The sequence below is a fragment of the Panthera onca genome, chromosome C2 (assembly GCF_046562875.1).
Source record: "Panthera onca isolate mPanOnc1 chromosome C2, mPanOnc1 haplotype 2, whole genome shotgun sequence".
NCBI lineage: Eukaryota > Metazoa > Chordata > Mammalia > Carnivora > Felidae > Panthera > Panthera onca.
In genome coordinates, this window is record NC_138347.1 from 133,137,538 (window position 1) to 133,162,071 (window position 24,534).

At 35.9% G+C, this 24,534-nt stretch overlaps 1 protein-coding gene across 6 annotated transcripts in view; it reads right to left on the reverse strand.

Moving 5' to 3' along the window:
- ANKRD28 (ankyrin repeat domain 28) overlaps positions 1–24,534 on the reverse strand; it is a 198,187-nt gene that overhangs the window by 130,786 nt on the left and 42,867 nt on the right. For 3 of the 6 annotated variants that reach the window (XM_060638619.3, XM_060638617.3, XM_060638623.3), the window contains one exon: positions 14,598–14,670. The exons of the other annotated variants lie outside the window; for them this stretch is intronic. In XM_060638619.3, the coding sequence (XP_060494602.1) occupies positions 14,598–14,615 (18 nt within the window). In that variant the 5' untranslated portion in view covers positions 14,616–14,670. Of the gene's footprint in view, positions 1–14,597; positions 14,671–24,534 lie in introns of those variants that run through there. 6 annotated transcript variants of the gene reach the window in all.

A 24,534-nucleotide genomic window follows, 5' to 3' on the forward strand; every position in this document is an offset into this window, starting at 1 on the left:
TATTTTACATTTTTTATTACCTTCAAAATTTGTTGCATATTTTATACTTAAAGCATATCTCAATATGAACATTAAATTTTCATTGGAAATAACAGATCTGTATTTAGAGATAAAAAAATTTACAGTTGAGAATGTAAATACATGTGCCTGAGTTGTTACAATCATATATATATATATATATTTTAACATTTACTCATTTTTTGAGAGACAGAGCATGAGTGGGGAAAGGGCAGAGAAAGAGACACAGAATCTGAAGCAGGCTCCAGGCTCTGAGCTGTCAGCCACCCAGGCACCCCACAAACATATTTTTTAAGTTCCAGTAACTAAATCATGTATTCTTAAAATTTAGATTAAACTAAATCAAGAATTCAGTTCCTCAGTTACATTAGCCAGCCATATCTGCCTAGTGACTATCGTATTACACAACACTGGTTTAGACCCTATAAAGACTAACTTTTTAAAAGTTTAACTGTTCTAGACAGAAACCTAAAATATGCTACCTACATCACTGTCTTACAGAAAAGAACATCGATTTTTATGATGGCTCGGAGTCAATAATATGAACATACACTGTTATTGTTAGACTGCTTCATAGTAAAATAATCACAACAGCCTTAGTTGACTGTTCCTAAATATTTCTGTCATAACTTGAATGGTTCACTAGTTCTCTTTCTTTTCCCCTTTGTTTCTTCCCTAAAAACACATACATCTCTCTAATTTTTCACAGTATTAGCCCTGGCTTGAAGGCAACAACATTATTTTCATATGAAACAAAGTACATGAACTTCTTAAGGTCCCATTTTCTTCAGTATTCAAAGGTCTCTTCACATACACTAGGGTTCCATACAGAATTCATAAGTTGAAGTTAACAAAAGTTGACTAGCTATCTGTCAGCACATTACTTCATTTCTTTAGGCACCTTTGTTTTGCTGTTGAAGCAAATGAAATTGACCAAGTTGTTTTCAGTTCTGGCATTTTATAACTTTATGTCCCTTTTCTGATAAGAACAGGTTGATTCATGATGAAAGGAAGGTACCAAAAGTAGTGGTAGTGACCATCGATTAGATTTCTTCAATAAAATTGGCTCTGAGAAAAGAATAAGTTGGGTAATATTTAACCCAAAAAGGGCTAAGGGGAAAAAAGGCAAAGATCAAGATAAACACGTAGAAGGCTAAAGAACTTGATTTTCAAAAAAGAACTAACCAATCAAAAGATATGGTATGACTGAATGGATTTTAAAAATCCAAGATCCAGGGCTCCTGGGTGGCTCAAGTTGGTTAAGTGTCCGACTCTTAATTTCGGCTCAGGTCATGATCTCACAGTTTGTGAGTATGAGCCCTGTATCAGGCTCTGTGCTGTCAGCTTGGGATTCTGTCTCCCTCTTCCTCTCTTCCTCCCTCCCTCTCTCTCTCTCTCTCTCTCTCTCTCTCCCTCCCTCCCTCCCTCCCCCCCCCCCCATAAATAAATAAACATTAAAAAAAAAAGATCCAACTCTATGTGGTCTACAAGAGACTAACTTTAGATTTAAGGGCACATGTAGGCTGAAAGTGAAGGGATGGAAAAGGTATTCCATGTAAATGGTAACAAAAAAAAGAACAGCGTGGCTAAACTTCATCAGACAAAATAGACTCTAAGTCAAAAAGTGTCAAATGGGACAAAGGACTCTATATAATGACAAAACTAGGAAGAGAAATACACACACCCAACATTAGAGCATCTAAATAGATTTAGCAAACACTGACAGAACTAAAGGGAAAACTTGACAGCAATATAATAATAATAGTAGCAGACTTCAATATCCCATTTTCAATAATGGATAGAACATATGACAGGTAATCAGCAAGAAAATAGTTGGCTTGAACAGTATAGACCAAATGGGCTTAACAGAACATTCCACCCAACAGTAGCAGAATACACATTGTTCTCAAGCACACAAAGAACATTCTCCAGGATAAGTTGACATCTTAGGTCACAAAACAAATTTCAACAATTTTAAGAAGAAATCATACCAAATATCTTTTCTGACCAAAACAGAATGAAACTAACAATCCATAGCAAAAGGAATACTGGAAAAATAATGTGTGGAAATTAAAATAACACACTCTTGAAAAACCAACAGATCAAAGAAGAAATCAAAAGGCAAGTTAGAAATATCTCAGTATCTTGAGACAAAAACAGAAACAAAACATACCAAAACTTATGGGATGTAAAAAAGGCAGTACTAAGAGGGAAGTTTATTTTGATAAACACCTATATTAAAAAATAAAGACCTCAATGTCAGGCACAGAGTTGGCACTAAACTTAGGTCTCTGGAATTTTATTCCAGATTTCTGGGGTCATTTCATTCACCCATACTTTCATTCATTTCTTCATTCAATAAACACTTATTGAACAACTATTACACACAAAATAAAGATAACATTATAGTTAAAAGTGCCAACTTTGAAACCATATTGCATAAGTTATCATTCAGATGATACTTTGCAGGAAAAGAAAAAAGTCAAACAATGGGAAGTAGAAAGAGCAAAAAGTAAACCTCTCCTTTTCTACCAATATTTTTTAGCTGTGTGACCTTTATTAAGTCATATAGCCTCTTTGTATCTGTTTCCCCAAATTTAAGCGAGAATAATGATGGAGCCTCATAAGATTGTTGAGAACACATGAAAGGGGCTTAAAACATCTTGTACTATAAAAATGGTAGCTACTAAAAAAAAAAGAAAAGTAAGACCTCAAATAACCTAACTTTACACCTGAAGGAGCTAGAAAAAGCAGCAGCTAAACCCAAAGTTAGCAGAAGGAAGAAAATAATGATTAGAGCAGAACTAAATGAGATAAGGGGAAAAAAACTGGATTGGTTATTTGAAAATATTAAATTGTCAAAACTTTAGCTAGACTAGGAAAAACAGGGAACTCAAATGAAACCAAAAGTGAAAAAGGAGATGAGACATTATAACTGATGCCACAGGAAAGGGGGGGAAGGGGTGGAGGGGTGGGTGGGAAGGATAAGGGATTACTATGAACAATTATAATGCCAAGAAATTGAGTAACCTAAAATAAATGGATGAATTCCTAGAAACATACAACCTACCAAAGACTGAATCATGAATAGAAAAAGACTGAATCAGTAATCAAACACCTCCAACAATGAAAAGCTCAGGACCAAATGGCATTACTGGTGAATTATACCAAACATTTAAATAATTAATGCCAATCCTTCTCAAACTCTTCCAAAAAAATTGAAAAGGAACACTTCTGAACTCATTTTATGGGCCAGAATCACCCCGATACCAAACCAGACAAAGACACTACAAAAAAAGAAAATTATAAGCGAAAACAGAATTCCTGACAAACATAGATACAAAAAGTGTCAACGAAACACTAGCAAACCAAATTCAACATTACATTAAAAACATCCTATGCCATGACAAAGTGGGACTTATGCCTGACATGAAATCATGGTTCATCATACAAAAATGAGTTAACACACGGTATTAACAGAATGAAGGATTAAAAAAATGACACAATCACCTCAATAGATACAGAAAAAAAAACATTTGAAAAAATTCAACACCTTTTCGTGATAAAAACTTGCAACACACTAGGAATAGAAGGAAAGTACCTTAACATAATACAGACAATATATGAGAAGTCCACAAATTCAGTGGTGAAAAACTGAAAGCTTTTCCTCTAAGATCAGAAACATGGCAAAGATGCACTCTCTCATTACTTCTATTTAACATAGTACTGAATTTTCTAGCCAGACCAATTAGGCAAGAAAAAGAAATAAATGGCATCCAAATCAGAAAGAAAGAAGTATTCTGTGTGTAGAAGACATAAACTTTGTACAAAACCCTTTAGATTGCACACAAAAAAACCTTAGAATTAATTAATTCAGTAAAGGTGCAGGATACAAATATTAACCAAATCAGTTGCATTTCTATACACTAAGAATAAACTATCTGAAAAGGAAATTAAGAAAATAATCTCATTTACAATAGCATCATAAACAATAAGATAATTGGTAATAAACTTGACTAGAAAAGTAAAAGACTTGTACATTAAAAAATTACAAAACATGGATGAAAAAATTAAAATGACATAAACAAAAAGATATCCTGTGTTCATAGATTAGAAGACAGTATCGTCAAAAAAGAAAAGATTAAAAATGGGGAATAACTAAAAAACAAACAACAAAAAAAGAATAACTGGGGAAGGAAGATCTCACAGATGCAGAAAAAAGGGGGTTGCAGTATGGAGGTGGAAAATTACCTTGAGTTATGAAGAGAAGATCTTTGTCTTCTGAAGCAAGAAGGAAGGGTTGATGTAGGTAAGGTAAGTGGAAGTGAAAGTATAAAGTTGAAAAGGAATAAGTGTGAATGTTTAGCAGCTGAAAGTAATGGGTCATGAGGTCTAGGCTAGATAATAATAAAAATACAGAAGTGCAGGTAGTTTCAGTACAAGAAACAAATTGTGGGATGTGCTTAGTGGAGTATATGGTTAGAGCCAAGTGGAGAGTATCGCTGGTGTGGAAGTTGGTACACTGGGAAGTATGATATTCAAAATGTCATCTACAAAGAAATGAAATCATGTAGATAACTGATATAACTCTGACCCAGATGTAGAACTGCAGAGTGAGATTTGACAGACAATAGCAACAAAAAACAGGACTCACCTAGCCAGATGGCATGTGCTTCAAAAGATTTTTTATAGATAGGTAGACTTGTAACATTCAATAGCTGTAGTGGACGACTAGAAGAATGCTGACGCCGCTCCCCTCTCTCCTACACACACACACACACACACACACACACACACACACACACACACTCTCTCTCTCTCTCTCTCTCTCTCTCTCTCTCTCTCTCTCTCACACACACACACACACACACACACACACACACATTCCCAAGATATACCGGCTATGAGCAGAGGAACAATAATACTTAAGCAGACCTCTGGAGAAGAATGTACTTATGAAAACACAGTTTCAATTAAGACAGGAAATGGAATGGACTTCCTGAAAAGAGTAGAGATTCAAGAGTTATACATGAGACGTTAAGGTCTAAATCAATATTTAAATGACTGTTTTTAGATTTGAGTCCTCATGGCTCGTGAGTTGAGCCCCACATCGGGCACTGTGCTGACAGCTCAGAGCCTGGAGCCTGCTTCAGATTCTCCCACTTGCTCCGCCCCTCCCCCACTCGTGCTGTCTCTCCCCCGCCTCCCAAAAATAAACATTAAAAAAATTTTAGATGTCTTAAAAGAAACAATTATTTCCTTCAAAAAGTATGCAAGCAAAAAATTTAACAAGACGAATATAACAATTTAGGTAGTTTTCTAGAGTACACTCAGTATGCTAAAAGTAACAGAGAAAGGGGAGGAAACCATTCTGTTGTCAAGTATGTAGTACTGTATTTAAGCAATATTTTTAAAAGTTAAATTATTTTCTTCATAATTTTGATTACCTCAAGAAGTAGTTTGAAATTAAGCAAAAGTATTTATCAGACTGAAGGCTAGAATGAATTAGTTATTTAAGCTGTGTTACTTTTAAACACCTTATTTGATCTGTCTCTTATTAGTATAATTTTTTGGCTGGGATGCATGTTAACTAGCAGAATCTCTGGCATATGACTTATGTCCCACCAGGCCCAGGATAAGCACATTCTCTGAAATATAATTTTATGTTATTATTTACATAATTATTTCTCAGCAACTGCATCAAAGACAACTTATGTCCAATATTACAAATTAGCAGAGTGTACGATTTTTAAACAGGCTGAATTTCTGCCCTCCTTTAAGAAAAAACTAAGGAGAGATTATTTGCAATTCATTCTGGTTTCTACAATGTGGTGACACTGGGATAAATAATATCCCTTTAAAAACTGGAGAAACTTTTCAATTTAAGAATAAGTTGCTATGGTTACCCAATGTTTACATTTATAACCAATAATTACATGAGACGTCCAAGGGATTCCCACAAAGTGCAGTAAAATCAGTAAGGAAAGTGTATGCTAGTTATTTCACACACAAACTGGGACCACATACACCACTTCCCTTTCAAAGCAGCTATCATTTGGGAAATACTAAAGAAAATGATTCACATCTTTCTAAACTGTAGAAGGGTAGAGACAAAAATACTAAAACTTGTAACTATTTTAAAGTCCAAGTGATGACTCAGATAGAAAAGAACACTTTTCATATTCTTCAGCTCCCTTTACTAAAAAGTGCTATCTAAAATTTTATAAAATAGCTTCTATTGTTAAAAGAAGGAAAGGGTGTTTCTAATGTGTATCAGGCATGGAATTTTTTTGGATAAATAAGATTTTCATGCCGTTGATAAACCTGCAAAAAGCCATGCTTATAACTTGATGTTACTTCAGAGTAAGACAACATCCAATTCCTTTAGATGTAGTCAATTTTGAACTTCTTAAATGGAAAGAAAGGGCCCCTATCAGAATTGATAATTAGCTCAACTCTTGACTAACTGGGTAATTAAATCTGCATCAGTTACTGCAATACAGAAATGTTTTTGCCTGTTTTGTTCATAGTCTGAACATTCAGTAGTTGAGAATACCCATGAAGTTTTTGACCCGAATATAATTCTAATGTGATCTTAAAATTAATGAGACTCATCATTACATCTCTGTTTTTTAATGTTTATTTTAATTTTTGAGTGAAAGAGGAGAGAGAGAGAATCCCAAGAAGGCTCTGCACTGCCAGCACAGAGCCTGATGTGGGGCTCAAACTCACAAACCGCAAAATCACGACCTGAGCTGAAGTTGGACAGACATTCAACCAACCAAGTCACCCTGGTGCCACTCATCATTGTATCTTAATGGGCCTTCCACAAAGTGTCTACTTTTCTGTAGAGCAGACTTTCAAATATTTTGTTCTTTAACATTAGGGCTACCCTAAACTAAACTAAAACAGCATGTTATAGTCAACTAGTTTAAACAATAAAGAAACTTACCATAAACAACAAGAAGTGAAATTATGGTGGTTCTAAGGTAACTGACTGACATCTAGGCTCTGGCTGAGTCTTCTCTGTCAGACTCAGTACGGCCCTCAGGATAATTCCCTTCATAGTCACAGATAACCTGCCATACTTCAAGGCCATCATATCAGACACATATTGTTGCCCAGCAGAAAGGGAAGTTTCCTGCTGTGTCTCTCATTTTAGGTGCAAGGAAGACTTTCCTAGAAGCTACCTAACCTGACTTTTCCTGACATGTGACCAGTCTTGGTTCTTATGTTCTTCCCGAAACAAATCACTACTAGGTAGAGGAGGATTAGCTTTACACTATTAAGGACTTTTCCAAGTCATGTATAAGAGGAGTAACCAACCAAACAAAACTGGGGTCCTGCAAGGAAGGAAGTGGGTGATGGCTGGTGAATGGACAACAAATAGTATGCTTTGTATTACACTGAAAAACTGAATCTTGGCATTTTATTTCAATAGTTTACTTTACTAGGGGTGCCTGGATGGCTCCCCTTGATTTCTTGATTTCAGCTTGGGTCATGATCTCATGGTTCATGAGATCAGGCCCTCAGTCGAATTCTCTCTCTCCCTCTCTCTCTCCAAATAAATAAACTTTAAGAAACAGTTTATTTTCTCATTCTTGTTAATGAATCACAACACACTAGTGCTAGATAATACTGAGGGCTATAGAGATTTATTTTTAAAGGGGGAAAAAACAGTCACAAGTAATTTATCTTAAAGCAGACTAAAGGCAATCACTTTATAAATGCCATTAACAAGAGTATATTTTAGTGTATGAAATATTAAAATTACACTTTAATTTTGACCCATTAAAATTAAAGTTTTATCTCAAAAAAAGTTTCTCATTAATCTCATTTTCCTCCTCTAGGAAAGGTCAGGCTAATTCCTAGACATAGGTCAAACTACATCTAGAGTAATGAGACTAGAACACATTTAAAGCCAGGATGATGGTGGATCTAAAAACCATATCCTAAGTGTCAATGAAGCTGAAGGTATTTTGTCTGAAAAGGAGTCAGGGAGAATATGATAGTGTTAAAATATCTGAAGTGCTATCACTGTGAAGAGATACCAAATGTGCACAGGTCTAGAGATAAGAACTAGATCAATGAATAATAATAACAAGCAGCAAGATTAGATTTGGTTCAATATAAGATAGTACTTTTATCTAGCATTATTTTATGTGAAGATGGAACAAGGCTGGCTGATCATATGAGGCTGGGATGAACATCCCAGGTAATGTGAATACCTATGACAATTCTAGGTACTTTATGTGTACTCAGTTGTAACATGTCTGTCAAGTAATTTCTACTTCCAATTTCACAGATAAAACTCTGAGGTGGAAAAGTAAAACACTGGCAATTACATGGCTAACAAGTAGAGAAAAATGGACTCTAACCCAGGACCATTTGTTTCCAAAGCCTAGCTCCTACAAATCACACATCTAAGAGACGTTAAATTAGCAGTTGTTAAGGAAGCAAACAGGTTCTGAGTTGGTGAGAACCAAAACGCATCTGATTTGAAGTCCCTGATTTCAAAATTAAAATGCCAGAAATGAAAAGTATTACTCCCTTCCATTTGATTCAGCAATTCCTAGTTTAAGAATGCTCTCACATCTATTCCTACATTGCTTCCTCACAGCTATGCTCTAAGGTAAGCAAGCTAGGGAGACACTATTTTTTGGCGTTCTACCTGAGAGAGAAAGAGAACAGCAAGGATGAGTTCCTTCAACTTCCTTCTGGTTTACTTTCAAAGATATTTGTACCTTTGATTTTCCTCTCTGATCTTTCAGTTACTCGTGGCCATTTATTAAACACTTCTTACATGCCAGATACCATACCTTAATGACTTTGCAGTCATTGGGAAGGAGCTTATACTCACAGAAGAAAAAGTATTCAAAGCCACTTGTTTCACCCTTGTTTCACCCTACTGCAATCTGACTTCCATACTCACCATTCAAGTGAAATTGCTCTAAGGTCACCAGTGGTAACTTATTACAAAATCTGCATTTTTCTCAACTAGTCTGTAATACTGGATACCAATGATCTTTATTAAAACTATCTTCCAGGGGCGCCTGGGCGGCTCAGTGGGTTAAGCATCTGACTCTTGGTTTCTGCTCCGGTCATGATTTCATAGTTCGGGAGTTTGAGCCCTGTGTCAGGCTCTCTGCTGTCAGCACAGAGCCTGCTTCGGACCCTCTGTCTCCCTCTCTCTCTACCCCTCCCCTGCTCTCTCTCTCATTCTCTCAAAAATTAATAAATAAACATTAAAAAAAAACTCTCTTGCATAAAATTTTCACCTCTATTTCTAAACCTTCTTTTTTGGCCCCTTCCACTTGACTTTTCTTCCACCGTCCATATTTAAATACTGGCTTTTCTTTCAGCCCACTTTTCTTACCCCTGTCTGATAACCTCCTCTTGGACAATCTCATCTATAATATCAGCCATCACATTTGATACTTTCAAGTCTTTATTTCCAATCCTAACCTCCAGACACAACTTCCAAATGTACAACAGGCCATTTTACCTGCATATTCTAGACTATCTCAGACTCAGTATGTCAAAAATCAACTTACCATCTCTAGTCCACTCCCCCAAAGTGTTCTTTTCCTAACCTTCCCAGATTGGTTAATAATAATGGCATCACCATATATATACAGTAGCCCAGAACACAAAGAATTATCTAGAAGCCTACTCTCACTTCACCTCCCACTTCTTTTTCTTTTTTTTAATGTTTATTATTTTTGAGAAAGAGAGAGACAGACAGAGTGCGAGCAGGGGAGGAACAGAGAGGGAGACACAGAATCCAAAGCAGGCTCCAGGCTCTGAGCTCTCAGCACAGAGCCCGACGCAGGGCTTGAACTCACAAACCATGAGATCATGGCCTGAGCTGAAGTCAGACGCTCAACTGACTAAGCCATCCAGGCACCCCCTTCATCTCCCACTTCTAACTGGTCACCCACTCCTAGGCATTTTACCTAAAATCCTCCTGAACTTTCTTCACAGTGATCTATTTCAGACCCACTTAAGTCCTCAACCTGAGTTATGAAAACCACCTTTTTTTTTTTTTTCATTTATTTTGATAGAGACAGAGAGCGAGTGGGGGAAGGGGGGAGAGAGGGGGAGAGAGGGGGGGAGAGAGAGAGAGAGAGAGAGAGAGACAGACAGAGGATCCAAAGCAGGCTCTGCACTGACAGCAGAGAACCCAACGCAGAGCTCAAACCCACGAACTGCAGGATCATGACCTGAGCAGAAGTCAGACACTCAACCAACTGAGTCACCCAGGTGCCCCGGAAAACCTCTTAACTGGTCTCTCAATTCCTGGTTCTCCTTTCTCCACTTCTATCCATCCTTATAGTAAACATAGATTCTTTCACAAGAATGCTTTCCTTTCGGGAGTTCATCTGGTCCAAAGATATACAAGAGACCCAGGGATGGCCAGAAGACCACTTACTCCTAGTCACATGCTAATTCAGGGATGAACATATGATCAAAGCCAGATAGGGTCTTTCTTAGGACTTGCTTTCCTGCCAAGGCTGTCAGGAAAGATACTCTCTTTTCTTTTATAATTATAACTAAGGACAATGTAAGCTAAACTGCCTGTAGGAGAGAAAAAAAAAAAGGACAAAATGTTAAAGGGGTGGGTGGTGATGGGGAATCTACTGTCACCAAGTCCTGGATCTAGCTCTGCCTGGCCAGTAAATTTCCTTTTGCATGTAAGTCATTTTGAGTTGGGATTTTTGTCGTAACCAAGAGTCTTGATTAATAATTCTCTTCATCACCAGTTACTTTCTAAATCATAGATAAAATATTATTTGCCTTTTATTTAGTCATTAAGTTTTATTAAAATACACTAAAGACATCCACCACTTACCTTGGTTTCACATATATAAATGTACTTGGTGCAATTCAAATATACCATGTTGTTTCCTGTAGCTGTGCCTCAGAATATGCTGTTCCCCCTGCTTAGAATGTTCCCTTCCTACCTGCTTACATAGCAGGGTTACATTACAATAAGGCTGGAAAATCAGACAGGGGCTAAATCATGAAGGCCCTTGGATGCCACATTAAAGTATATACATTTTAACCTGAATACTGGGGAAACCACCAAAAAAGTTTAAGTCAAAAAGTGACATAATCAGATTATATCTTGAAGCCTCACTGTGCATACAGTGTAAATGATGGCCTAAAAATGAGGTGGTATTAAAGACAGAAAACAACAGCAGGCTCCTGTTATTGTCCAACCTAGGGACTACAAGGGATGATGAAAGGAGTAAACTGGGACTTGGGACTTTTCTGGGAAAAAAGTTTGCCAACTCTTGTCAATAGCATTGATAAGTCTTTCAAATTTTTTAAGCTAGCATTTCTTACAATAGTGTAAATACAAGGAAAAGGGAGGCCTACAAAACTTTGCATGAAAGATTTTACTGAAGTATCATTTATAACAATAAAACTAATTTTATGTTGAATAAAATGATTTAAAACACAGTATATATCATACAATAAAACTGAATGATATTTAGTAACAAAATTTTAAAGAATTTCTAAAAATATGGGACAAACAATACTCATAAAAGTATTAAGTGAAACACAGTATATAAAATATATTCTAATTATGTTAAATAATGATCAGAAGATTTTTAAGTAACAACAGATTAATTAAACTCAGTGGCAGGATTATGGGTACTCTGTTCTTTCCTTCCTGTGTGCATATAATTATTTTTTTCTGATTCTTATCATGATTCTTTCATGATTCTTATTTGCTAAACCCCATCACTACTTTAGAGGTAAGAAAAATAACTTCTACAAGGGTTAAATGACAAAAGTTCACATTCCAAAAAGTAACAGAAGTTAGGACCAAAATTTGAAGAGTGCCTAAGTGAAGACTGTTCAGAAGCAAACTTGCCAAGCCAGAGCCATTTAACAACTCCATACCCATAGCTCCAGGGACTAGAACCACTTAGCACTGAATGCAGAGCAGAGCTACAGAGACCTGAAACTTGCTGGGCTAAAACTGCCTCTCAATTCATACCTCAAAAGCTATCAAATATCTAGTGAAGAGCAGAATGCAAAGGGTAATTTAAGATGCCTGTTTTCATAATTTTGTTCTCATATAAATAATCCTTTAAAGAACAGAAAAGGAAATAATAATAACAGACTGAATTGGAGAACGAAGGCCTAAGCAAAAGGTGTTTAGAGACACTGATGCTCTAGACTCTGTACTTACTTTGCTCTTTAAAACATAAGTGAATGCTTTATTACATAAGATTATTATTTCCTTGAACTGGGATCTCTACAACCTTGTTACAATCCCAAGTAAACTCTACAATCCTACATCAACTCAAATTGCTCAAGCAGGATAACTAAAAGTCACTTGGCTACCAACAAAAGAGAATTTCAATGTGTTATTTGTGAAATAAAAGACTTTAATGGATGGCTACTAGATAGAAAAAATGATCATCAAAAACAATTTTAAAAGCCTGAGCTATCTGTATGTATTTTCTAACATTACAAATCAAGAAATGGTGTTTTATTTAGGTGCCATTTAAATTATAGTATCATCTAAAAAAACCAAAACATCTAAAATGTTTCTAAGGTAGTGGACTGAAGACTGTATTAGAAAATATGGTCAGGCTGGGGTGCCTGGGTGGCTCAGTTGGTTGAACGTCCGACTTTGGCCCAGGTCATGATCTCACGGTTCGTGAGTTCGAGCCCCGCATCGGGCGCTGTGCAGACAGCTTGGAGCCTGGAGCCTGCTTCGGATTCTGTGTCTCCCTCTCTCTCTCTGCCCCTCCCCAGCTTGCACTCTGTCTCTCCCTCTCTCAAAAATAAATAAACATTAAATAAATTAAAAAAAAAAAAAAAAGAAAGAAAGAAAGAAAATATGCTCAGGCATAGCTCTTAACCATTTCATACATACTGATTTATCTTTTTAAAAATAATTACTATATATATCACAAATAATGGTTATGTTGAACTAGTTTGTCTATATGAAGAACTGTATCACTAACAAAATTTAATTTCATTGTTCTTTATGATGTATTTTAAAATAATATGTAAATTTAGACAGTCTGCAGAAACCAACGCAAAACCACCATCTAGTGGTAAAAGATGAAAATTACAATTTACACAATGATCGTATAGCAAAAGTAGTTGAATTTGTGACTGCATGATCTCTAACACACATTATCAGGAAATAAAAAAATAAATGAGCCATGTGATATTGATGATGTCTGCTATTTGTTGCCATTTTTCTAATCAAATTTTATCCTTACTATCTTGACACTTTTTCCTTTTTCTGTCTTGCCTACCCATTACTCAAATCCTTGATTGAATTAGGATAGGAGTACTTCAAGACTCAAAGCTTTTATTAAGCTAATAGTTAGAAAATGATTTATAAACAACAGAAATAAGGTGTGTGAGGGGATGTGTTTCCAATGGAATTCTAGCCAGCAAAAGCCATCCAGGTAACAACAAATGAGAGGCATCCTGTGTGTGTTGTGTGTTGTGTTGTGTGTGTGTGTGTGTGTGTGTGTGTGTGTGTGTTTAAGTGATAATTTAGTAGATAATTCTGAAAGGCCAAGTAAAGAGTCACAGCTGGTTAGTTCAAACAGAATTCAAAATTTCAAGAGAATATGAATCTTTAATGTCATCAAAATTATTCCAATTTGAGGAACACAAACTAACGTTTTCCCAATACTCTTTCCCCTCCTACCAGAATACAGATGGACAAAATCTTTCAGCTTTCAACATAATAGCGTTCTATTCACTTCCTCTTTTTTAAAAAACAAAGAAAATTTTAACTAAGAACAAATTGTAACAAAAACCCGGAAAGGGTGATTTGTTTTGTCATAAAACAACTTTGCATTGAGTCTACTTAATATCTAATGGTACTACCATTTAGGAGCAAAAATATTTAACAGAAAGTACAGCAAGGTGAAACTTGATAATAGTAAAGAATCCACTTACTGGGCCATTGGTTTTTCCTTTCTACACAACTTTTCGGTATGTTTGAATTTCAAATAAGAAGCCTAACAAACAATGCCAATGATACCAAACCAGTTTCTACTGTCTTCACAAGCACCTCAAGTCTAACACTCCTAGGTTTTGTGAGATTTTTAAACTACTTTCACTAAAAACATGGGAGTCACTCACATAACTGCTTCCCCAGTGATTAATGAATGGCTGACGTTTACAGAGTGCACCACAAACATGTAACATGTAAGAGAATGAGCTATGAGCAAAGGGATGCATACAACTTGACAAGAATGAAACATCTAGTAATTTACTCGTTTAAAAAAAGAAACTAACTACAATACCATTATTTTCAGCTATTTCATATTTCTCTTCTTCAAACTACAACACCGAGATCTTAAATCAGATTTTTAAGCCCCTCCACTGAAAATCTATTCAAATTAAGTTGTTATAAATAAGTTTTCCAGGAATACAGGGACCACCACACTTCTAAACAAAATGTCTACAACAAAGGATTTATGTAGAAAAGCTATGCTTAATTTATGATGAGGCATAAATACCAACAAACTAACACATTAAGAGAGCTGCCTATATTACTGCAGAGAGACTACTGGAAAATAACCTACCATAATAGGAATTCCCATACTATTTTCCTCTGGTGGAAGCAGTAGTTGTATTGCTTCAATTCCAATCTCAGGCCTGTGGCAGAAAACAGATATCAAAAGCAAGAATATGCTGACCCTAGAAATGAAGGGCTATGTTATAAAAATAACTAGCACCTTAACAAAACATTGAATTATTAGATAATATTCAAAACCTACTAACTCAGAAGTTTTACCCTTCTGTCAAGAAAGAAAATTATTAAACTATCCAACAAGGCAGTTTTTGTAAAGGTTTCGTTTATATGAACCAATTAGAAGAGACTCAAAAAGTGGGCTGAGTCAAAATTGCCTGCAAGAAGACATTTTCATCATTCAAAAAGAAAAAACCCAAAACTATTCAAATATATTCACTATAATAAATGAATATATAATAAGTGCTTCCATGGGGATGTTTTAATCTAAGAAACTGTCTATGAAGTATAAAATATTCAATCTATATAATTTCTGAACATTTAAAAACATGTTCATTTTAGAAATACATAAATTTAAGAAATCACAATAGTATTTCCCAAAGGTAAATGTACTTTTTAAAACACTGTGAGAATACACTGTTTAGTAACTTGCTTCTCCCCATTGCTCTCCATTTAACCACATGGACCTTTATCCATCTCGTTAAATATGCCTCTATTACACTTTCAATAACTACATAACATAAAATTAAAAAGTATTTAACCAATTTCCTAAGACTGAACATTTGGGTTGCTTCTGTTTCTTTACACTCTTATATAACAATTTTTCCAGAATATCTTAATAGCCATTTTTAGTGAAATGGCTTATCTTCAAATAAAATTAGGCCTAAAATATTCTGGAACCATCTTTCTCAGATACGATAACCTAGAAAGAACAAAGGTCAGAATTAAATTCCCTGCATAAAAATATGTTGTCAAACTTATTTCTTATTAGGTTTGAGGTACCAGTTTTTATCATCTTTGTCATAGTGATTTCTGCTTTGCTCTAATGCCTTATAGAAACCAATCTATCTACTCTGGCTAGAAAAAGGTTAGCTACAGTTCTTTTTTTTTTTTTTCCCATTTTTTAATGTTTATTTATATTTGAGAGAGAAAGAGAAAGAGAGAGCATGAGCGGGGGGAGGGGCAGAGAGACGGAGACAGAATCTGAAGCAGGCTCCAGGCTCTAAGTTGTCAGCACAGAGCCCAAAGCAGGGCTTGAACTCACGAACCGTGAGATCATGACCTTAGCCAAGGTCAAACACTGAACCAACTGAGCCACCCAGGTGCCCCTAGCTACAGTTCTAAACATATTAAAATTTGTTTTTTCTTCCGTTGTCAAAACTCTTTTTGAACAAATTAACCCTCCCAAAACAATATTAAAAGGGGCATTACCTTTAGTAGGTCTTTTATAGTGTTAATATAACAGACATAGTAATATTATTAATTTGCCATTTGGTGGCAGTAAATACAAAGGAAAGTAAATTTCCTGTGTACTGCTACTGTATTATTACTACTAACACAAAGGTAGTCTTCTCTGAGTCATGTATTTTAAAATTTTTTTTTTTTTCAACGTTTTTTATTTATTTTTGGGACAGAGAGAGACAGAGCATGAACGGGGGAGGGGCAGAGAGAGAGGGAGACACAGAATCGGAAACAGGCTCCAGGCTCCGAGCCATCAGCCCAGAGCCTGACGCGGGGCTCGAACTCACGGACCGCGAGATCGTGACCTGGCTGAAGTCGGAGGCTTAACCGACTGCGCCACCCAGGCGCCCCACTGAGTCATGTATTTTAAAGAAGAGTTTCAACTTTAAAAAAAGGTGCTTTATAGGTTTTAAAAGTTGTATTTTAATCTTGTTAATAGTCAAGTTCAAAACAATACCAAGAGCAAATTCCGGATTATTTGAAAATAGTCTTCTGTTACTACAGATTTATAAATAAAATTTAATTGCCTCAAAAACTATGCAACTCTCTTGATGCTTATCAAGCAACATGTGATTATAATAACTTTCATTCCTATTAACTAAAATCAACAAATTTCATGTAAAGATTACATTCCCTTACTCTAATCAATACTAAATCAATAATCATTGGTTAATAACTACTTATGTGCTAAGTACAAGGAATGTAACAGTAAACAAGAGTAGTTTCTGACTTCATGAGGTTTACGCAAAGTCTCCCATATATTCTTTTTTCCAGACTTATAGAGTAGTAAAAGACCAGCTTGAAAGCCTAAGTATTATACAAATATATATAACACAAAAATATTATAGTTTCCCTCCATATATAATTTACTATAAAAATTTACACCAAAAATTGGAGTATTTATATTTTTATATTATGTTATAATATAAAACAGTTTTCTGTTTTTCTATTATGATTTCCCTAATGCCTTTTTTTTTGTATTTTTTTAAAGCCTGTCTTTTTTAAAATATTAAGTTATTCCAAAAGGAAATCTACAAAATACCAAGTAACTGAAATAACTGTCACATTAAACTGAACAATGTATGTATTTTTTCACATAAAATTATCACACACAAAATTATGTCAAGCTTCTCAGTAACTTACAGAAATCACTGCCAAAGTGTCTTATAGTCCAAGACACTGAGAAGTATGAACCTAAGATCACAAGTAGATTCAAAATGAGAGTAAATCTGCACATATATTGACAGATATATGTGTCTACATTTGAATATTGTAAAGACACTGTCTTCCACAGAGAAAGTATTTCCTTCAAGGGCAGGGGTTATATCCCATTTACATCAGTATATTCAGTTCTGGGCTTTGCTTATAAGCATACAACAGTGATGAACAATTTCTTATGCACTAACATTTCTCACACTGATAACTAGACCTTGTTAGCATAAGAGAATTTTCATCTTCTTTTCTTGTTTTACTGTTTGGGTCCCAACTAGACATAAGATTTTACAGGTTAAATATTAGAAATGGTAATTTCATTTGGTCTAACCTAATAATACCCATTATTTACAATTTAAGTTCTTTGAGGGGAGGCACTATTTCTTATTCCGCCCAAAAATGCTCATCTTCTATTAAGAAAAAAAGATAAGTAAAAAGTAAACAGTGAAGCAGTGCAATAAGTGCTCTGACAGAAGTTCGTGGGGGGGGGGGGGGGGGGACATGGACATACATACATATGGTACACTAGTCAATGAAAGATATCAGGAAAACTGGAAGCCATCTGGAAAAAAATTAATAGCATTCTTCTCCTAAGTGGTCATTATACTGAAATGTATGTGTTAAAAGAACTATAAAAATCCTAGGAAATGGACTGATTTCTCCCTGAGGGGAAAAAACAAGACAGGGATGCCTGCTCTCATCAATCCTATTCAGTATCATATTGGAAGCCCTAGAACTGCAATAGGGCTAAAAGAAGAAATAAAAGGCATACAATTTAGAAAGAAAGAAAACTACCTGTATTAGCACACATGATTATCTATGTGGGAAATGCCATGGAATCTCTGAAAAAGTTTCCATATCTAGTAAGTTCAGCCAAGTCATGGAATACAATTATATTTATACATACTACCAATGAAGTGGAAATCAAAATTTTAAAAGCAGTAGCATTTATAAAAGCACCCCAAAAACTGACATGTTTAAGTTTATGAATTTAAAAAATATATGCAGAATCTGTATGCTAAAAACTATAAAATATTGAAGGAAATCAAAGACCTAAATAAATGAAGAGATACCACATTCATGGGTTCAAAGACTCAATACTGTTAAGATGTCAATTTTTCGGGGCGCCTGGGTGGCGCAGTCGGTTAAGCGTCCGACTTCAGCCAGGTCACGATCTCGCGGTCCGTGAGTTCGAGCCCCGCGTCAGGCTCTGGGCTGATGGCTCGGAGCCTGGAGCCTGTTTCCGATTCTGTGTCTCCCTCTCTCTCTGCCCCTCCCCCCTTCATGCTCTGTCTCTCTCTGTCCCAAAAATAAATAAAAAACGTTGAAAAAAAAAAATTAAAAAAAAAAAAAAAAAAAAAAAAAAAGATGTCAATTTTTCCACATTTAATCTACAGATTCAACACAATCCCAATCAAAGTATACTAGTGGTATTTGTAAAAATGAATAAATGGATTCAAAAATTTATATGGAAAGGCAAAATTTACAGAGAAGAGCCAAAACAATATTTAAAGAGAAGAATAAAGTTTGAGGATTCACACTACTAGAAAGCTATAGTAACCAAGACAATGTGGTATTGCAAGACAGACAGACATATAGATCTGATAAAATGGAACAAAAGAGTCCAGAAATAGATGCACACATACATGGTCAAGTGATTTTTGACAACGGCACAAAAACAATTCAACAGAGAAAAAATAATCTTCCCCACAAATGGTCTGGAACAACCAGAAAAGACATTGGCAAGGAAAAAACAAAACAACAAAGGATTTACATCCAAAATAAATAACTCATATAACTCATTAATAGAAAAGCCCATGGGGCGCCAGGTGGCTCAATTGGTTGAGCGGATGACTTTGGCTCAGGTCATGATCTTGCAGTCTGTGAGTTCAAGCCCCGCATCAGGCTCTGTGCTGACAACTCAGAGCCTGGAGCCTGCTTCGGATTCTGTGTCTCCCTCTCTCTGCCCTTCCCCTGCTTGTACTCTGTCTCTCTCTCTCTCTCTCTCTCTCTCTCTCTCAAAAATAAATAAACATTAAAAAAAAAAAATAGAAAAGCCCAATTTTTTAAATGGGCAAAGATGTAAACAGTTTGGCATTTCACAAAAGGCGATATACAGACATTAAACACTAGCAGAATTCGAATTAAAGCACAATGAGATACTATTACGCACCTAGTAGAATGACTTTAAAAAAAAAAAACTGACTTGGGGCGCCTGCATTGCTCAATCAGTTGAGCATCTGACTCTTGACTTTGGCTCAGGTCATGATTCCAGGGTAAGTGGGATTGAGCCCTTGCAGTCTCTCAAAACAAAACAAAACACACAAAAAAACAAAACCTGACAATCCAGAATGCTGGAAAAGAGGCAGAGCAATTATAATTCTCATACATTAGTGTTGGGAATGCAAAATGGTACAGCCACTTTGGAAAGTGGACAGTTCCTTAAAGTTATACATATAATTAACACATAATTCAGTAATTCTATTCCTATATATAAAACCAATAAAATAAAAATTTATGCTCACAAAAATCTTATACATGAACACTATATTGGCTTTATTCATAACCTCCAAAACCTTGAAATAACCCAAATATTCCTCAACTAGAGAGTAGGTAAATAAACTGTGGTAAATCCATGTAATAGAAAACAACCTGTCATAGAAAAAGAAGCAGTCAATAACCGAACACACCAACAACATGTATGCTAAATGAAAGGCTACATAATTAATCAATTTCTTATGGCATTTCACAAAAAGTAAAACCTTAAGGACAGAGAAAAGTAGTTGCCAAGAGCTGGGGACCTTAGGAGGCGATGAATACAAAAGGACACAACTGAATTTTTAGGGATGATGGAAATGTTTTATATCTCAATTTTAGTTGTCATTAGATGCATTTGTAAGATATCACAAAACTGTAAACCAAAAAGAATATATTTTACTACAGCTAAATTACATCTTAATAAAAAAGAGAAAAACTATAAAAGAAAAAAGCACACAATAGTTTTATTAAAATAACCTAATAGGAATGGGGCACCTGGGTGGCTCAGTTAGTCAAGCGGCTGACTTTGGCTCAGGTCATGATCTCATGGCCTGTGAGTTTGAGCCCCGCATCAGACTGTGCCAACAGCTCAGAGCCTGGAGCCTGCTTCAGATTCTGTGTCTCCCTCTCTCTCTCTCTGCCCCTCCCCTGCCCCCACTCTGTCTCTGTCTCTCAAAGATAAATAAACATTTAAAAAAAATTTTTTTAAATAATAGGGAAGACACAAAAATTTAGAAAGCCACAAAAAATTCATAATTTAACCATTTAAAAACATTAAGGAAAAACCATTCCACTAAAAACTAGGTAAAGAATAGAAACAATTCATAGAAAAGGAAACACAAATGTGCAAACATACAAAGATGTTCAATTTCATAACAGAAATTCACATTAAAGCTACACAAATAAACCACTGTTCATCTCTCAAACTGGCAAAGATCAAGAAGTCTGAAACTATTCAGGTTCTAGACTGAAATAATGTTTTAATATAATCTCTGTGGGAGAGCAATTTGTTAATATCCAATCAAACTGTGAATGCATATTCTACTCATATGCCCTGGAAATGTATTTCTGTATTTTTAAGGGAAAAAACAGCAAGTTACATTAGAAACTATACAGTCGAGAAAAAGACCTATACATTTGCTTTTATTTGCATATAAAAACATAAAGGATACCAAGGAAAACATAGATACTCATTTGGAGTGGGTTGTACAAGTTTTATTTGTGGGACTCAAAGTGGGAGAAAGACTTCTCAAATATAGCTTTCCTTGGTTTTGGTTATTAAATCATGTGAAAGTGGGAAAAGAAAGGGGGAGGAGGAAGAGGAATTTATCTTATAGTTGATGTATCTACACACAAAGTAATATATGTAAGTGTTAAATAATAAAAAATTTGTCTGGCCTTTGTCCTGGGTACCTAAGAGCTTCTAAAACCTAGTAATTAATTTCCTGAGTGATACAAGTGTCTTTGTTATTCATGGTGAGCCCCTAGACCATATCAGGGTTTATGCTTAATGAGGTAACTCATGGTAGGCCCTAGATTGTTCCATATTGGGCTGGCCATGCTGAAAAGAACAAACATGTGATAAGAGGGTTTGGACTGTGAGCCATGTCATAATAACCTGACCAGCTGACCTCATGGAACAGGGCTAAAAATTGAGTTTAATCATATAACGAATGATTCAATCTATCATACCTATAAAGTGAATCCTCCATAAAAAATCTTGACACTGAAGCTCGAGTATCCATATACTAAGAGGGTGACATGTCCAGAGGACATAGAGACTTATGACTTTGGGACCCTCTCAGACCTCCTCTTATGAATCTCTTTTGCTGATTCAGATCTCTATAAGAAAATTGTAATTGTAAGTATAGCACTTTCCTGAGTTCTGGGAATCATTCTAGCAAATTATTGAACATGAGGGGATGATGGGAAACCCCAAATTTACAGCCAGTTGGTCAGAAGCCATGGGTGGCCTGGGAACCCTGGAGCTACATATAGTGTCTTAAGTGTCCTGTGGAGGACCTTAACCTACGAAATCTGCACAACTGCACTGTAGTATGTGGGTATTCACTGCAGCATTGTGTGCATTAGCAAAAGATTAGAGACAACCTAGATGTCAACAGGGAACAGGATATAGGACCATAAAATACTAAGCAGCCAGAGGAATGTATAAACTCCTTAAGTACTGATGGGGAACGAACTCAAGATACTGGAAGTAGAGTGAACAATCAAGATGCACAACGGTGTATCTAGTATACTATCTGTTGTGTAAAAGGTGGGGAGTAAGAGAGATACTTGCTTATACAGTCATAAAATCTACAGGAAAAAAGAAGAAAATAATACTGACCTATATTAAGGAAATACAGCTATATAGTAAGGGAAGTAAGGGAAGAAGAAACAGAAACTTTAAACAGACTTGGAACAGGCAAAGAGATTGTTTCAGTATTCAAAACTTTCCAACAAAGAAAAGCCCAGGACTAGAAGGCTTCGCTGACGGAAGCTTACCACACATTTCAAGGAAAGTTAACGTGGATCCTTCTCAAAACAGAAAGGGAGAGAACAGATGCACACTTTCTTCAACACACAGTGCTCAAACAAATGGATATCCACATTTTTTGAGGCCAACATTACTAGAACACCGAACCTAGAAAAAGACATCACAAGGAAAAACAAACTACTGACCAATATTCCTTACGAATACAGATGAAAAATCCTCAACAAAGTATTAGCAAACAAAATCCAGCAACATATAAGAGTTCTAAACCATGACCAAGTGGGATTTATCCCAAGAATGCAAGCATGGTAAATACTAAAAAGAAAATTAATATAATATAATATAATATAATATAATATGCCAAATAAATAGATGAAGGGAAAAAGCCACACGATAATCTCAAATGACCCAGAGAAAAAGTATTTGACAAAATCCAACATGCTTTCATGATAAAAGCACTCCATAAACTAGAAGAGAAATTCCCTGATATGATAAAGGGTGCTTATGAAAAACCCACAGTTAACATCATAGTTAATATCGAAAGACTCAAAGCTTTTCTCCTAAGATCAGGAACAAGACAAAACACCCACTTATGCCACTTATATTCAACACTGTGCTGGAAATTCTATCAAGATTAACTGAGCAACAAGAAGCTAATAAAAGGCATCCAAATTGAAAAGGAAGAAGTAGGGGCACCTGGGTGGCTCAATCAGTTAAGCATCTGACTTCAGCTCAGGTCATGATGTCACATTTCGTGAGTTTGAACCCGGCCTCAGTGAGCTCGAGCCCCACATTGGGTGAGCACAAGCCCTGCTTCTCTCTCTCTCTCTCTCTCTCTCTCTCTCTCTCTCTGCCCCTCCCTCACTTGCACCCGCTCTTTCTCTCTCTCTCTCAAAAAAAAATCTATTAAAAAAAAAAGGAAGAAGTAAAACTATCTCTTATTTGCCAATGATATGATCTTATATACAGAAAATCCTAAGGAATCTCCGAAAAAAAAACCTGTCAAAACTGATGAACAAATTCAGCAAAGTTACAGAATATAAGATCAAGTCACAAAATCAGATTTTCTATGCACTAGCCATGAACAATCCAAAATTAAAAACATTATTCCATTGGGGTGCCTGAGTGGCTCAGCTGTTTAAGCATCTGACTTCAGCTCAGGTCATGATCTCTCGGGCTCGTGAGTTTGAGCCCCATGTTGGGCTCTGTGCTGACAGCTCAGAGCCTAGAGCCTGTTTCGGATTCTGTGTCTCCCTCTCTTTGCCTCTCCCCCACTCACACTCTGTCTCTGTCTTTCAAAAATTAATAAACATTAAAAAAAAACACCCCACATTATTCCATCAACAGTAGCATCAAACAAACAAACAAAACCGCACAAAATACTTTGGAATAAATTTAACCAAGGAGGTGCAAGACTTGTACACAGAAAACTACAAAACAGTGTAGAAAGAGGGGCACCTGGGTGGCTCAGCTAGTTAAGCGTCCAACTCTTGGTTTTGGCTCAGGTCATGGTCTCATGATTTCATGAGTTTAAGCCCTGCACTGGGCTCTGTGCTGACAGCATGGAGCCTGCTTAGGATTCGCTCTCCCTCTCTCTCTGCCCCTCCCCCACTCACACTGTCTGTATCTCCCTCAAAATAAAACTTAAAAAATCCATGAACCTGTGTTCGTGGATTAGAATACTTAATATTGTTAAAATGGAAATATTCCCCTAAGTGATCTACAGATTCAATGCCATTACTATCAAAATCACAACAGCCTTTTTTTTTGCAGAAATGGAAAAACTGATCATAAAATTCATATAGAAATACAAGGGACTCAGAATAGTCCAAACATTCTTGGAAAACAAGAACACAGAAAGCTCACACTTCATGATTTCAAATGTTATTACAAAACTACAGTAATCACAACATTGTGGTACTAACATAAGGACAGACCTAATACATAGGTCAACAGAACATAACTGAGAGGATGAAAATAAACCCTTACATCTATGGTCAATTAGTTTGGATTAAGGGTGCGAAGAGTGTTCAATGGGAAAGAATAGCTTCTTCAAAAATCAGTGCTGAGACAACTGGACATCCACATGCAAAAGAATGAAATTGGAGCTTCACCTTGTAACATTCAAAAAAGATCAAAGACCTAAATGTAAAAGCTAACACTATAAAACTCTTAGAAGAAATTTTCGAGTAAATCTTCACCACCTCGGATCTGGCGAGGGTTTCTTAGATATCACACCAAACCGACAAACTGAACTTTACCAAAATTAAAACTTTTGTGCAAA